Raw genomic sequence first — 15,782 nt, forward strand, 5'->3', positions numbered from 1 at the left:
ACAGGTTTCTCTCTCCTGCCTAGAACAGTGCCTAGTGTGTGGGTGAGGCTTGAAAAATATATGCCAAATGGGCTGACCTGAGACAGAGCCCTTTCAGCAGACATGGAGCGCACAGGCCCGGTCCCACACAGGGGTTTAGAACCACTCGGGCAAGAATGACTTAAGGCCTGGAGGGAGCCAGGGTTCTGTAGCCCCGGAAGACGCTCATGGATGCCCAGGTCTGTAACTGTGAATATTCACACTCATGTGGCCCTGGTGGCTCGTTGTCCTGTAGGTGCTTAATCAGGGCATGGGAAATCGAAAGTGTGCAAATCTGACTTGACCGGAAGTGCATGCTGGGTGTCAAAGAAGCCTCGACACACGAGAAGGGGGAAGGGCTTTGTCACCAGCCCTGGCCGGGGGGTCCCCTGAGGGGGAGGCTGGAATCCCCCATGGGGGTGGACCCGGGGAGTGGGCAGGCAGCACCTCCTGGCGACACCTGTGCACACGCGCATGCACGCACCCACATGGACACACACACACACACACACGCACCCATGCACACCCAGGACACAGCCATGAGATGCGCGGCGGGGGGACAGGGCTGGGGGCCATAACATGCATGTGGACGTGGCTGGCTCTGTGCCTGCCGAGGTGGGGACAGTGGAGACAATGGAGACAGGCAGCGTGACAGTGTGAGCACAGAGGTCAAGATGAGGTCAGAGGCAGAAGAGAGGCAACAGGACGTGATCAGCAGATGGGCCCTGCTCCCAGGCCGCGAGATGGCACGCTTCAGGACACACAGGACTTGGGGCAGGGCACAAGGAGGGGCTCGGCAAGCACAGGGTCCCTTGGCAGGGGCTCTGTGCCCAGGCCCACCTGGAACTAGCCCTCAACCGCCCCCATCCCCCACTGTGCACCCAGCCACAGGTGTCCATCTCCAGCCCAGGCATGGCGGGGATGGTCCTTAAGACTAGGAGCTGGAGGAGCATACACATCACCATGCCCGCATTCAGGGTGGTGCGTCAGCCATCTGAGGAAGACATGTCACAGAAATGGAAATTTTGTTTCAAGGTCTGTAGGGAATTTTAGGGATCCAATCCAACTTGCTGATTTTACAGAAGGGGAGAGGGCTCAGTCACACAGGGAGTTGGCAGCAAGGAAGGGCCTAGATCCCAGAGCTCCTGGCCGGACAGCAGAGCCTCGCTGTTTATGCACCTGCTGGCCAGAGTGGAGGTGGGCGAGGAAGCGGTTGCAGGGGGCCCAGCCCAGGAATGTCAGGGGCTTGGGGGCAGAGGTCACAGCCTCCTGGGCATCCTCTCCTCAGGCTGGATCTCACGGGGGGATCCCTGCCATGCTGAATCACATCAACAAAGAGTGATGGAAGGAGATGAGATAATAGAAAAGGGAGACAAGAAAGAGCAGAGAGACCGGCTCCAGGAAGAGCAAAGTGCTCAGTCCCCAGAAGTGGCCTCAGCAGGACTTGTAAAACCGTCCAGTTAAACTGCTCTAGACACTAGACCTGGGGCCGGGAATCTCCATGCCCTCTGCTTCCCAACCACTGACCATTTTACAGATGGGGACACTGATGCCCCAGAGAGGGTCCATGCCTTGCAAAGAGGTGCCGCAAAGTCTGCAGCTGTGTAGGGGCAGGGTCTGGCTGGCCACCTCTGACTCAGCTCCTTCCCATACACCAGACCCTGTGGGGACACAGTTGCTGATGGCAAGGGCCCAGGGGCCGTTCTGCAGGGCGGCAGAGGCAGGCAGCAGGCAATGCTCCCCTCCTCAGGAGTGGCCATCTTTCTCTCCTCCTCACTTCTCTCTCTTCTGCTGTCCCCACCTCCAAGGAGGAATTCATTGCTGACAAACCAGACCTCTCTCCAATGGGAGGGAGAGCAGGCTTTGAGGGAGGAAGCGTTGTGGGAAGGGGTTATTGGTGCTGATGCCTGTAGGGCAGGACCCCGGCTCGACTAGGTCCCTGCCTGATCCAGGCGACACTCACCATTCATCTGGGAGGGTGACAGCGAGTAGTCTCGGTCCCCGTGCCGCCGGTCCGGTTTCAGGTTGCGGCTCTGTCTGCCGGAGCCCTCCAGCATGTTCACGATCTCTCCACGGTCGATGCTCCGCAGAGCCGAGCACAGATTCTCCACTGTGGGCACAGAAGAGAGATGCGTGTTACTCCGTGGTGGCGAGGGAGGATCACACTGGCTCAGAAAATTCGGCCAGGACGAAGATGGAGAAAGGAGATGAAAAGGAGATGATTTTTTTCAGAAGGTGGAGGCACCCTGTTGTCTCATGAACGAAAAATACTTCCTCTTGGGAGAATACTTTTTATTCTTTAACAGATCTTTTCCAAATGCAACAGTGGGCAATCATTTTATTTATCGGTCTCTGTTACAAAAATAAAAATAAAAAATTATTTTATTTATTGGTCTCACTCCATCACCCAGGCTGGAGTGCAGGGGCGCAATCTCAGCTCACTGCAACCTCTGCCTCCCGGGTTCAAGCAATTCTTGTGCCTCGGCCTCCCAAGTAGCTGGGATTACAGGCGTGTGCCATCACGCCTGGCTAATTTTTTGTATTTTTAGTAGAGACAGGGTTTCACCGTGTTGGCCAAACTGGTCTCCAACTCCCAACTTCAAGTGATCCGCCTGCCTTGGCCTCCCAAAGTGCTGGGATTACCAGTTTGAGCCACTTTGTCCCACCACAGTGGCCAACTTAAAAGTCTATAAAGACTGTGTTTTTTTTGGGGGGGTAATCTAATCTAAGAGGAGTCCTACAAGAAAATACGAATGAGAATGATTAAGATTCTCTCCTTTTGAAATTCTTGGTCGTGCCAGATGATTTGAGATACAAATCATCTGAATTTCTGCTCAGTAGTTTTGAGTCTGGGAATCTGGTTGAGGAGGAGCTGAAATGAGAATGAGGCAAAGCTCCCTCCAGGTTGGAGGAAGCTCCAGGGAGAATGAGAACTGCTTCAGACTGGGGTCCGGCTCACCCAGACCCCAATAAGTCCTGAGAGGACAATACTCATTTGCTTGGAAAATTCAACAGGAAGACCTCAAAGATGAGTCATACACCTTGTACACACGTGGTCATTCAGGGTTTTGCTTGTTGCCCAGGCTGGAGTGCAGCAATGCAATCATAGCTCACTGCAGCCTTGGCCTCCTAGGCTCAAGTGATCCTCCTGCCTCAGCCTCCAGAATAGCTGGGACTATAGGTATGTGCCACCACACCTGGCTAATTTTTAAAGGGCTATGTTGCCCAGTCTGGCCTCGAACTCCTGGGCTCTAGCAATCCTCCCATCTTGGCCTCCCAAAGTGTGGGGACTACAGGAGTGAGCCACTGTGCCAGGCCTTGCAATTTTAATCTTATTCCAAGGGTGTGGAAAGGCTGAGGCCAAGCTTCTCTGCTCATGCCTTCTGGCAGGACTGCCTGGAAGACCTCCTGACGGGAGTGGTTTTTGCGTGCCTGTGAGACAGAGACAGACTGACTCCAAAGGCCAGTGTCATGAATGGAATTTGAAGGAAGAAAATTGCATTCATGACACTGGCCTTTGGAGTCCCCACTCGTTTGGTGGGGAGTAGGTCCTAGGACAGGTTTCCTCAGTGGAACGGTACTGACTCTTTGCGTTTTGGCCTTCACGGATGACCCAGAGGTTCAGCAAGGCCACGCTCTGCTCCAACAGGGAGTTGGGGTTTTCCACTCGGATCCTGTTGATGTCTTCCACACTGAACTGCAGCTCCCGGGCCAGCTCTGCAAGCAAGGAATCAACAGCAGGTGTGAGCCACGAGGGGGCCTCCAGCACACAGGCTGGGTGGGCACTGCAGCAGGGGGGCACCCAGCGGGGAGCACAGGGAGCTGTTGGGCAGCCTCCCTGTGGACCTGGTGTTCTTTCTTATCAAGAAATTAATTCCTCATGAAATGCCAGCACCTATACCTTCCTATCTTCAGAAAAAGGGAGAATGGAGGGGTGCTTGATAAATAGGTACTGAATGAATGAATGAAGGTCCTTTCTCCCTTTCATAACTTCCAATATGAGATGACAGGACCTCTTGGCAAGGTCAGCAACTTCTGCAAGTTCACAGAGCCAGGGAGTCCCTGAGCCAGGAGAGAGCTGCATCTGCCAATTCTCAGCCCAGCGCTGCCTGTGCCACACCAGGACGCCATGCCATGCTGCTGAGAGCCAATGAGAACAGAAATGGACTTTGGAGCTTATGCTTCTTCAGGGAGAGGTGCTATTTACATTTAAAATGAAAATACCAGTTCCCATCTAAATGCGAGGCAATAATGCAGACTGTTAGCCAAAATCCCCCATTATTTTTATTGTTATTTCTTTAGAAGGAAAACAGCATTAGAGTCTAATTTTAAGGATGAAGAAGACTGGGGAGAAAGTGATGGTGAGAATCAGAACACGCACACAACACATACACCCACACATGTATGCACACGCATGCCTTCTGAGCATCCAGCAGTCACGGTTTAAAGAATGAGCCCTGTCTGAACTTCTGAACTTCTGGCAATAACTTCCACAAGTTACTGCCAAGGTTTCTGAGTGTGTCTAAAGTGTTCTGCAGGGCGAGTGAATGAAGGGAGCCCACTCATATAAAAGCTAACAAAAAATAAGGAGGGGGAGGGGAAGCCATCTCCTCAGCATCAACAAGAATTTCAAGCTGGGCTCTAGACAGAAGACAGTTATAATTCGGCATCCACCAAGCTGCACTTGGGTCCTCTTCTTTGCTGCTCAAAGCCACACAGTGCTGGATACTGACCACTCGCACCCCCATTATTCCTACGGACAGGGTCTCTGACATTAGGCTTCTGTTTAAGGATACCTTAAGATGGTTTTCAGACCCCCAATTCCAGCAACCAGTTGGAAGACAGGGATCAGCACGAGAATGTAGCTTCTTCTTCTCCCTGTCCATGATTTCACCCTGCACTCTTCAACCAATCACCTGCCAGGCGGCCCTGTGACTAAGCCTCTTTCCCTGGTGCAAACCCCTGCCTCCGCGTGTCTTGACATGCCACTCACATCGGGCAGTGGACCTGCAGTGGTTACACAGGGAGAATCCAGTTCTAGGGTCTGCGGCTGCGCACAGCACATTCCGAGCCTTGACTTTGTTTGTCCACCTGCCTCCCTTGAAATAAGATCTACCCAGATGGTTGGCAGCACTTCTGCGAGCCACAGCCACAGACCATAGGCAAATATGCTGGGACTTGCCCTTTCTTTCCTTCATTTTCAAGATCTCCTGTAAAGTCAAAAGTTGACTCTTTCTTAGAAAGGAAAGTCAGATAGAGATGGAGGCAGGGGGGCTCCCCCTTCCATGGGCACCCAGTGGTGTGATGTGGACAGCAGACCCAGCCCAGACAATCATAAGTCAGATAACACGTGGGTGATAAAAGGAGGGTTAGAAAGGCCTCATTCATTGCTCATTACTGGGGAAGAGGGTAGGTGAGATGGACAAAGTGCTTTTCTGCCCCCAATTCCCCACTCACCTGCCCAGCTGAGACCGAGGTGCTCTGAAATAATAGCCATCTTCATCTCTGCCTGGTCTGTCCCACTGAGAAAACCTAAGGAGAAGCATTAGATTTCATTTAGTAGCCAGGGCAGGACACAGTCAACAGGTGTGAGGACACAACCTGTGATGGAGGTGGCTTCCGTGTACACTGGGGTGATTGTCTGGACTCTCTGCAAGGTCACGGGAAGACCCAAGACAGCTCTGCAGCTGCTTTCGGAATGGGCCGAGCCCTTGCCTGGCTGCAGAGAGATGAGCTCACACCCACCTTTCTCGGAAGGGAGCAAGCACGCACCATGACCCAGAGGCTATACCTGGTGTGGACTCGCTGAGAATGCTGTATCGTAGGGCCAGGGGTGTCAGGGTCCTTCTCCTATCTTCAGCTCCACTCCCCTGCAGAAGAAGAAAGGGTGCTTTGGGTTTGGACTCTCCCCACCTTCCTAGAGAAGATGATCTGAGCTCCTAGGCTGCAGGGGTAGGGAAGGATGACCCCAGTCCTGGTAAACAGTCAGTCCGTTTCTTCAGGGACTTAGCACAGAGTAATGGGATGGGAGGAGCGGGAGTGAGGGGAAGTTGACCAAGCGCACATGCGTTATTAATCACACATCACCCCATCATCTGTGGATCCTTATGTAACCTAGGAGGTGGGTACTGTATTACTCCCATTTCATCAATAAGGAAACTGAGGCATAGAGAGACTAAGTTCCTTGCCCAAGATCACCCAGTTAATATGCAGTGGAGATGGGTTCGAATTTAAAATATTGCTTTTCTTCTTGGATTTCTTTCCACTTGAAAGACCCATTTCCATACTGCCCTAAGGCCTTAGCCCTGTGGAATCACAGCCCTGTGGCAAAGCATCCAGACGCTGCCCAAGGCTGCAGGAAAATACTCTTTTTTTTTTCAAGAGCCAGGGTCTCACTCTGTCTCTGAGGTTGGAGTGCAGTGCAGTGGCACGATCATGGCTCACTGCAGCCTCAAACTCCTGGCCTCAAGTGATCCTCCAGCCTCAGCCTCCCGAGTAGCTAGGACTACAGGCACATGCCACCATGCTTGGCTAATTTTTTATTTTTATTTTTTTGTTCAGGCAGGATCTCACTGTGTTGCCTAGACTGGTCTTGAACTCCTGGGCTCAAGCAATCCTCTTGCCCCAGCCTCCCAAAGCACTGGGATTACAGGCATGAGCCTCTGAGCCCAGCCTGGAAATCCTCTTTTGAAAGAGAAGTTAGTTCACTCTCGTCTCATCACTAAGAAGAAGAGAGATTGAGCCAGGGGCTTATGAATGTAACCTTGCTTCTTTCCTAGTCTAGCATAGAAGGCTAATGATTGAAACAACAGCAGCAAACACCACCAACGAAACCACGGAGACGGTCTGGAGACTATGATCCCTCCAAAGTCCCTAGCAGAGGTGGTGACTGGGAAACTCTTACAAGTATCGACAAATTAACATACGTGGCCAAGACTCCTTTGCTGAGCTCAAAACCCTGGGTGTTTGCAGTGGCTGAGGACACCAGGCTTCCCTTCTGTGAGGGCCTAGCATCCTGGGAAGATAAGCAGGCAGATGAAAAAGCAGCCTGAGAGAAGCCGGGCAGGGGCTGGGAGACCTTAGCAGCTCTCCTTGGTGCAAACCTTGGAGGCCTTGGGTCAGGGGACACTGACATTTGTCATCTGACACTGACATTTGTTCCTCGTGTTATATGACCAGAGCTGCACTGCACATTGCAGAGAGGGCCAGGGCAGGGTTCCCTGCCAGGCCATAGAATGATCGTGTGGAGGAGAGCTCAGCCCCTCTGTGTGCTCCAGGGGACTCCAAGGCAGTTCCACCAGGAAGAAGCCCCTTGGAAATGCTGCACCTGGGGTCTGTCTGGGGACCTCCTACGGGGAACACGTCTACAGCCAGACTCCTTGGCAGATGCCAGCTCACCTTGGTGCAGGGGGGCATGGTGATGTTGAGGTGACAGAGAATGTGCTGGGTGTCCTCGTACTTCATCGCCTTACGCAGAAACGACAGGGACCCTCCTGGCTCTCGACTGCTGTCCCTCACCTAAACTCAATCACACAAAGGGAAGATTCAGGGGCCCTTTTATAGGCCACTGGGCTGTCTGGTTTACGGAATTCTGCCTCCCCAACTTTCTAGACCCAGAGGAGAGGCCAGCCAGAGGCGGTGCCGGCACCTTTACAGGTATGGCCAGACGGTTCTCCCGAAAAGACTGGAAGTGGAAGCTCCGCTGCTGGGCAGCTTTCTTCACGGGCACCAGGTTCCCGGAGAGTTCTGCAAACAGGGACATTCCCTCCAACACCTGCAGGAGAGGAAAAGCAGATACAGCTTGTCAGGGGGAAGGGCCCAGATGTCCCACCTTCAACCTTCGGCCCTTCCCTCTCCAAGACACACACCGCCACAGCCAAGAGGCATGGGGGTGTGTGCTGAGAAATCCACTGTTTGTTTTGGGAACGGCTTTATTTCCAAAATTGTGATGAATGAGGCATGCTTCCTGACTTCAGAGGATTTTATAATATGTAGGGATCTTCAAATACCCCTGAGATGTTGACGAGAATTGCTATCAAGCACTAACTCGGTTCTGGGTTGGGCACAGTGGATAACACCTGTAATCCCTCTACTTTATGGGGCCAAAGTGGGAGGACTGCTTGAGGTCAGGAGTTTGAGACCAGCCTGGGCAACATAAGGAGACCCCTCATCTTTACAAAAAATTTTTTTAAAAATTAGCCAGGTGTGGTGGCATGTGCCTGTAGTCCCTGCTATGTGAGAGTCAGGAGGGTCACTGGAGGCCAGGAGTTTGAGGCTGCAGTGAGCGATCGCGGCACCACTACACTCCAGTCTGGGCAACAGAGCGAGATCCTGTTTCTAACACTGAAACCCAGGTTCTGCTTTATGTCTGTCCAAAGATGCTTTGTCATGAGAAGAGCTGGAAAGCACTTGCTCTACTTTGATCTCACCTATAATAATGACCCCTATTGTGTAGATAAAGCTTTCAATTGAGGAGTGATCATTAACCCATTTGACAGTCGAGAAAACTGAGGTTCATTGCAACCTCTCCCTCCCAGGTTCAAGTGATTCTTCTGCCTCAGCCACCCGAGTAGCTGAGATTACAGGTGTGAGCCACCACACCCAGCTAATTTTCAGTAGAGACAGGGTTTTACCACGTTGGCCAGGTTGGTCTTGAACTCATGACCTCAAATGATCCACCTGCCTCGGCCTCCTAAAGTGCTGGGATAACAGGCGAGAACCACTGCGCCCAGCCTGGCCAGCACTTTTAACAGTCGCTGGTGCACAAGACCTTCTGCAAATGCCCACCTCTTTTCACAGATCACTAGACCAAAAGCCTGCAGTCGCCTCTGAGATATGCATGGTGGCATCGCTCACTTTTCCTGAAGCTTCTCTAAGATGCATCTCAAGAGGGGTCTCAAAGAGAGACAGCTATGGAGCCCCTCATCTACAGAGGGAGGACTGCCTGCCTGCACCAGGCACTGATTTGTCCTGTAGGTGGTGCAGGACCCAAGCCCATACCTCTATGTCCCTGCTCCGGGCCACCTCCACGAAGTTCTCATGCTGCTCAAGGGTCTTATCCACCTTGTCATCTGTCATGCAGTAGCAGCGCAGGCGCCCCTCTCGGGGGTCATTCATCTTGGCAAAGATGACAAATTTGGCCATGTAGGGCACTGCGGTAAGCTCTTTGTACAGCAGGGTGGCGAAGTTCACAGCCTCGGCGGTCCGAGGACAGTCCGACAGCCAAAACCTGAAAAGCAGGGTGAGTTAGACTGTGTTCCCAAGTGCCCAACAGAGAGCATCCTTTCCATCCAGACGGGAACAGGCAGTGAGCCACGCCACAGTTACAATGCCACAGGGCCACAGAGTTTTCCATGTGGAGGGGACAATGATGGAGCCCTGGCCTCAGGCCTAGATAGCAGCACGGAGCCTGAGGATGGCCCACACATCCTGGGCTGGGCTGACCTCGTCTCACCTGGCAGAGACGTTGGTGGTGAAGTTGGCGCACTCATTGGCATATACAAGCTTGGTGGTTCCTGTTATGTCTTCCCACTGGGCCTGGTCTGTTCCACCTGCAATACCGGCAGAAATGGGGCTGGGGACAGTCTCTAGGACGTAAGCATGGAGCTTACTAAAATGCTAAGGCCCTGGTGTGCAAGGGTAAGACTGGGTGAGGCTCACCTGGTCTATAGCCCTGGCACACCTATCCTCACCCTCTGCTCCTCCTCCTACCCTCCTAGTGACCTGCATGCCCTCCTCCTAGGGCTTGGAAGGTTATTCCCCAGGGGCATGGACATTTTTTTTTTTTTTGAGATGGAGTTGTTGCCCAGGCTGCAGGGCAATGGCGTGATCTCAGCTCCCAGGTTCAAGCAATTCTCCTCCCTCAGCCTCTGGAGTAGCTGAGATTACAGGAATGTACCACCACATCTAGCTAATTTTTGTATTTTTAATAGAGACAGGGTTTCTCCATGTTGGTCAGGCTGGTCTTGAACTCCTGACCTCAGGTGATCCACCCACCTCGGCCTCCCAGTGCTGGGATTACAGGCATGAGCCATCAGGTGGGGGATGGACTTTTATGTAGTTGCATCATCCTTCCTTCTCTTGGAAGAACACCTCATTCCTGGAGAAGCCAAAAAGCCCGAGGGGACTGCGGGCTTTGCCTTCTGTCACTCCCCTACTGTGTTCTGGAAGTCTGAGGCAGGGGCCCCTCTCACCAATGACGCTGCAGAGCAGGCGCAGGCTGGTGGTGTCTCCCTCCCCGCTGTCCCTCGGGTTGTCAGTCCAGGAAGGAGGAAGCGGGATCCGAAGCCCAATGGGGCGGTGGAACTTCCGGCGCCGGGGTTCCACAGTGACAATGGGGCTGAATGTGGCCTGGTTGCCCAGGAGCTTGGTGACAAGTTCATCTGGGACAGGCTGTGCCTGTGAGATGACAGAGGCATCAGGCCCAAGCAGGAGAGGGGTTTGTCAGATGGGAGGCAGCCCCACAACTGGCAAGATTGGCCTTCGGTGCACGGGGTCTCCCCAGCTGTTGGACCACAGGACCGACACCGTGTAGCCCGCCTTCCTGAGCTCTTTCTACCCCTCTCCTCTGCCTCTCACTCCCATGGCTGGTGCATCTTTGCTTGCATCAAGGTCAGCTCCCGGGGGTCATGCGGCTTGATGGGTTCCCAGGGGCTCTGCCACTCATCAGGGAGCTTCTGCCTCACCCTCCCCACTCAACTCTCCTGTGAGCTTTAAGGTCAGCTCTCTACTGTGGCATTTCATAGCACTGGACAAAAGCGTGGGGCTGTCCCGGGGAAAGAGGGTGGCCTTCCTGGGCGCCTGGAGTCAGTCTACCCCAGGACCTGGCGGGAAGGAGGGCTGCATCACCTGCAGAGCCAGCTTCACTCTCTTGGTGACGGCGTTCTCCGGGAACGTCGCCTGCACCAGGGGCACCAGCTTGCTCTTCAGGGCGCCGCCTTCAGGGCCGATGGTATCATAGTCCTGGCAGAGCCGTGACATGATCACGAAGTACAGCGGGAAGTCAGTGGTGATGATTCGGCATACCCTCTTCTTCTCCAGCTCCTCCAGGCTCCCCAGCTCTGGAACCACACGCACAGGCCAGCACCCCGTGTGTCACATCGGGCACAAGTTCAGACCTTGCAGGGGCCCCAGAACCTCCATGTCCCCAAGATTCAGTGCCCACACCCTCCCGAGGTGCCTGGCGGCACAGTGGCCAGAAGAAGTGCCCAGGCCCAGAGGCCCAGCAGAGCAGATGCAGCTGCAGGCGGTGGCTGAGTGTCCCCTCTCAAGTCCTGGAGACACAAGACTTGACCACACTGGGCCATTCCCAGCCTCTCGGGGCTTCCCAAACTCCAGGTGGCTCTGAAAGCCCACCTTGAAGGTACAGTTCAAACCCCTCTTCCGGAAGGAGGAAACCCAGCCCTGGAACCCCTGCCCCTACCTTCATCCATCCCGTTGAGGATCTGATCCAGGTAGCTTTCTCCATAGCGGCTCCTGTGCTCCTTCCACACGGAGCCGTTTTCGCTCCTCAGAACCACGAGCTCACGGTCTCCACGGCCATGGGAGGCAAAGTGCGGGATCTCCACGATCACAGGGCTGAGGTGAGGACACAGTGGTGGTGGGGAGGAGCTCACGTGCGGTAGGCGGGCCACAGGGAGAGATCGGGCTGCCGGCTCCCACCCAGAGGGAGAAGGCGCTTCCGCAGCCATGTGGAGGCCCCACCTGCAGGCGGGTCTCTAAGTGGACCAGACCAGCGGGTGGGGGGTGGGGAGTGGGGGGTGGGGGGCGGGGAAGGGCAGGGCTTCCCATGGCCCTGCTTGCTCCCGCCAGGCCTACAGTGACAGTGAGGGCAGGGCCATCTCACTTCATGGGGGCTCTGCTCCCATGAACTAAGGATCCTGTCCTTGGGCCTGATTCCAAAAACCCACCTGACATCCCTAGATGGGTGACCTCATCTATCAACTGGCCATAATGTTTCCCCACATTTCCTTTGGAGGGACACTTTGAGAACTAAGAAGAGTCAATGAGAAAACTTGCTACTTTGCAAATGGTGGTGACCGCTCTGAGGGGACCAAGAGGGTGGACAGAGGTAGAAGGCAGGGCCTCTGGGTCAGGCCTGTCCCTACATCACACCCATGGTGCCTGGGGGGCAGCAAAGCTCCAGGGGGAGCCCAGGCTGCTTCACGGGAGTGGAGCACAGGCCTCTGGAGCTGGGTGCTCTCCTCGTCCTCAGGGGAAATGGCTGGAAGGCCGCCTTCCCAGGACTCTCAGTGCATAAATGGTCAGACTCTCAGGGCCTCAGAGTGGCCTTTTCTCTAGTGTCACACAAGATTTAACAGTTGTTTTGGGTTTTGCTTTTTTTTTTTTTTAACAATAATGATGTCTTGCTGTTTCCCAGGCTGGTCTCGAACTCCTGGCCTCAAGGGATGCTCCCACTTCAGCCTCCAAAGCACTGAGATTACAGGCATGAGCCACTGGGCCCGACCTAAGATTTGAGAGTTGTAAGCCCTCTCAGGGCTGTGGATGCCAGGAAAGGGGGAGGGACACCCAGTTCTGTTTCCCCGTCAGGACAGTGGAGGTGGCGTGGCCTCCATGGCACAGGGACAGGTGAGGACACGAACTGCCTGTGCATGCTCACCTCAGGAACTGTGCCCCCGTGGGCCCTAGAGCAATGATCCTGCTGGCCAGGCCCTCCTCCTCAGCCAGTGGGGGCGGCGTGCTCAGCTTCTGGGGCTTGACCAGGCGGCAGGTGATGCGGGTGGGTGCTGCGCACGTCCGCGGCGGGATCACCACTCGCAGGCCGTTGTGGCGACTTCCTCTCATGGAGCCACCCCGGGCGTCAACCATGAAGCTCACCAGAAACCTAGGAGCGGGGTTGGGGGCATGTTGGGCTTCTGCATCCCCTAGAAGGGAGTCCCTGAGCCCTGCGCCTGCCACTCACCCTGTGTGCACTGGGCTGGCCACCGGGCTGATGTTGTCTGAGGTCTCAGTGGCTGGGCTGCTGGGGATGAGGGAGTCCTCATCAAACTCTTTAGATGCCTGAGGAGAGAGAAGAGGTCCTCCTGTCCCACTTCCGCCAGGGCCAGCTGGATGCTGTGCCAGGGTGTGGAGGCTTGGAAGAGCCTTGCCACCAGAAACCAGGTGCCCCGTAGAGAAAGTGCTCTCGCGGCACCGCCCTGTCAGACATGCCTGTCCTGGAGTCTGAAAGGAAGCATGAGCTTCCTCCCCTCTCCATGCCTTTCCAAGGCTCAAGACCCTGGGACAGAGCCTTGGAATGGATGGAGCTGGTCCTTGCTGTTGAGTCTGGCTCCCAGCCCCAGGCCCTCTGCACTTGCTGCAGTCCCCAGTCCCCTTCTCTCCAGCTCTGTCCCACGGGAGCTCTGCCCTCAGCCAGCTGGCTTCCTCTAGGGTGGATACTGCATCCCAGCACCGTGACCGCCCCACCACTTAGCTGTGGGCAGGCTGCCTGCCCTGTGGACATCTGGAATCCACAAGGTGAACACAACAGACCCCTGCCCTTTGGGGCTTCCTGCTCCTCACTTGTGAAATGGGACTTGCCTTAGGTTAACACTGCAACTACAGGGATGCCAGGCTTCCTTGTCATGGCCAGCAGGGCCTGAACCTAGCCTCCATGCTCTCTGGATCTTCACGTTTGTTTTTCCCCCAGTCCAGAACATCCTTGTCCCTCACCCTTGTTGATCTAATCCTCTCCACTCCCCACATCTCCCCTCCTCCAAGAATCCTCCCAGCCACCTTAGGGCTGGCTCAGTCCGCCCTGCTCTGCACTCTGTGAGCACTCACACCACACAGTGGAGCACTCCCCAGCTCTCCCTCCCGGTTCGGTGCTAACTGGGTTCATGTGTCCAAGTCCACTCTTCCTGGTTGGGCCCTGGCTCCCAGGAGGCAGGCACCCAGTCCTCTTGCCTGAGCCTGTCTGGGCGCACAGCAGGAATCTGGTAAACATCTGCTGGCTGGAGTTTCTACCCTAAGCCAAGAGTTGAAGACAGAAGGCTGGTCAAGGACCAGCTGGTTTCTCACTGCTGCTGTCCTGGGCTGCATCCAGGGACTGTGCCACCACAGAAAAGGGCCACATCTGACCACCTCTCCCAGACGCTGCCCACCCAACACCACCAATGTTGCACCATTGTGGGGCGTCCAAGTATGGAATGCTGGTTAGACAGCGAGTGGCGTGTGAGCTCTTATTTCCTATTGTGCTACATACAGGCCATCCCTCAACAATCACTGTCCTGGGTACCCCAGGACATGCTCTCCACGCAGGAAAACCACAGAGATGGAACTTCTCACCTGCTCCGGCTCTTCGGACCTGATCACCACCGTCTCGGGCGTGACACAGGGAATCCTGGGGATGGCGGGAGATTCCACCCTGCGAGATGAGAACACCAGAACATCACAGAGCTCATCCACACGTGCACACAGCTTCCTCTTGTTTCCAAGTCTCTCCCTCCCACTTTCCACTGCAGAGCCCAACTGCCCTTCACAACCTGGTGGAAGGACCATCTCCTCCTCCGTAAAGTCCTCCCTAGTGTCTCCAGCCTACACTCCTCACCCCTTTCTGCACCTGTAGAGCCTGTTGACAGAGGCCCCGCTCTGGCTAACAATGTATCTTTCTGCATTGCTACACGACCACTCCCTGGGCGCTTGGATCCCACCAAATGAATCTGTAAGTTGCTTATGGTCAGGGTTAGAGCTCTGTATTTCTTTCTAACAGATGTCCAGCAAATTGAAATGGACTAAGTGCCCCCCAGTGGTTTCACTCCCTGCTTGTTCTACTTCCCTGTTTTCTATAAGCCACAGGACGCTTCCGTTTTTTTCAGAAAACACCTAGGGCTCTGCGTTCCTACAAAGTGGTCACTATTAGATTGCTTTGCAAAATGTCCCTGCATACAATGTACACACAGTGAGATAACCCACAGCAGTCACAGCGGGGAATGAGAGGCATGGTCCAGGCAGACCCGGATCTCCCTGGGCTGGTACCCACCCATCCCTCAGGGGCAGAGGGATGTCAGAGTTTGAGCTTAGCCTGGCAATAGTTTCTAATGTGAATCTTCAAATTTATTTTTCTTTGAGACGGAACTTTGCTCTTGCTGCCCAGGCTGGAGTGCAGTAGTGTGATCTCAGATCACTGCAACCTCTGCCTCCCAGGTTCAAGCGATTCCCCTGCCTCAGCCTCCTGAGTAGCTGGGAATATAGATGATGCCAACGTGGCGGCTGTTATTTTGTATTTTTGGTAGAGACGGGGTTTCACTATGTTGGCCAGGCTGGTCGTGAACTCCCGACACCCTCCTCAATCTCCCGAAGTGCTGGGATTACAGGTGTGAGCCACTGCGCCCAGCCATCTTCCTCAACTTTTGGATGAGAAGTTGAGGGTGCATAAGAGGGAGAAGGGGTGTGGATATAAGGCTGTGAATGAGGGGAGCCTGGGAGAGGAGCAGAGAGGCATCTAGGCAGCGTGGTGTGAGGGAGGCCTCTGTGCTCAGGTGCAGAGCGAGCGCATCCTGAGGTGCAAACCATCTCTCCACAGGCAGCGCACCCAGCACCTGGCCTGCTGTGCTCTTCCTCCCTCTAGAATCCCTGCTCTGAGCCACAGGGCTGCACCTCAGCATCCCCCCGGGGACCCTCTTGGGAGCGCTGCTCACACTTGGTCTAGCTTCGGCACAAAATCCAGCAGCTCCTTCTCTTCATCGACATCCCTGGAATCCTGCCTCTCAGCCTTGGAGCCGATGAGTTCCTCCCCTGAAACAGCAAGAGCTCAAGTGAGCGAC

General features: G+C 54.7%; 1 protein-coding gene across 32 annotated transcripts in view; it reads right to left on the reverse strand.

Moving 5' to 3' along the window:
• The window catches only part of ANK1 (ankyrin 1), a 244,473-nt gene that overhangs the window by 31,102 nt on the left and 197,589 nt on the right, over positions 1-15,782 (reverse strand). For all 32 annotated transcript variants that reach the window (XM_078347624.1, XM_078347623.1, XM_078347608.1 and 29 more), the window contains 15 exons: positions 15,657-15,753; positions 14,305-14,383; positions 12,941-13,038; positions 12,638-12,862; positions 11,441-11,595; positions 10,867-11,078; positions 10,212-10,416; positions 9,473-9,569; positions 9,019-9,247; positions 7,667-7,792; positions 7,417-7,536; positions 5,810-5,888; positions 5,476-5,550; positions 3,604-3,735; positions 1,982-2,128 (listed from right to left, as the gene is read on the reverse strand). In XM_078347624.1, coding sequence (XP_078203750.1) covers positions 1,982-2,128; positions 3,604-3,735; positions 5,476-5,550; positions 5,810-5,888; positions 7,417-7,536; positions 7,667-7,792; positions 9,019-9,247; positions 9,473-9,569; positions 10,212-10,416; positions 10,867-11,078; positions 11,441-11,595; positions 12,638-12,862; positions 12,941-13,038; positions 14,305-14,383; positions 15,657-15,753 — 2,076 coding nt within the window. The remainder of the gene's footprint in view (positions 1-1,981; positions 2,129-3,603; positions 3,736-5,475; positions 5,551-5,809; positions 5,889-7,416; positions 7,537-7,666; positions 7,793-9,018; positions 9,248-9,472; positions 9,570-10,211; positions 10,417-10,866; positions 11,079-11,440; positions 11,596-12,637; positions 12,863-12,940; positions 13,039-14,304; positions 14,384-15,656; positions 15,754-15,782) is intronic.

The sequence above is a fragment of the Callithrix jacchus genome, chromosome 13 (genome assembly GCF_049354715.1).
Source record: "Callithrix jacchus isolate 240 chromosome 13, calJac240_pri, whole genome shotgun sequence".
Lineage (NCBI taxonomy): Eukaryota > Metazoa > Chordata > Mammalia > Primates > Cebidae > Callithrix > Callithrix jacchus.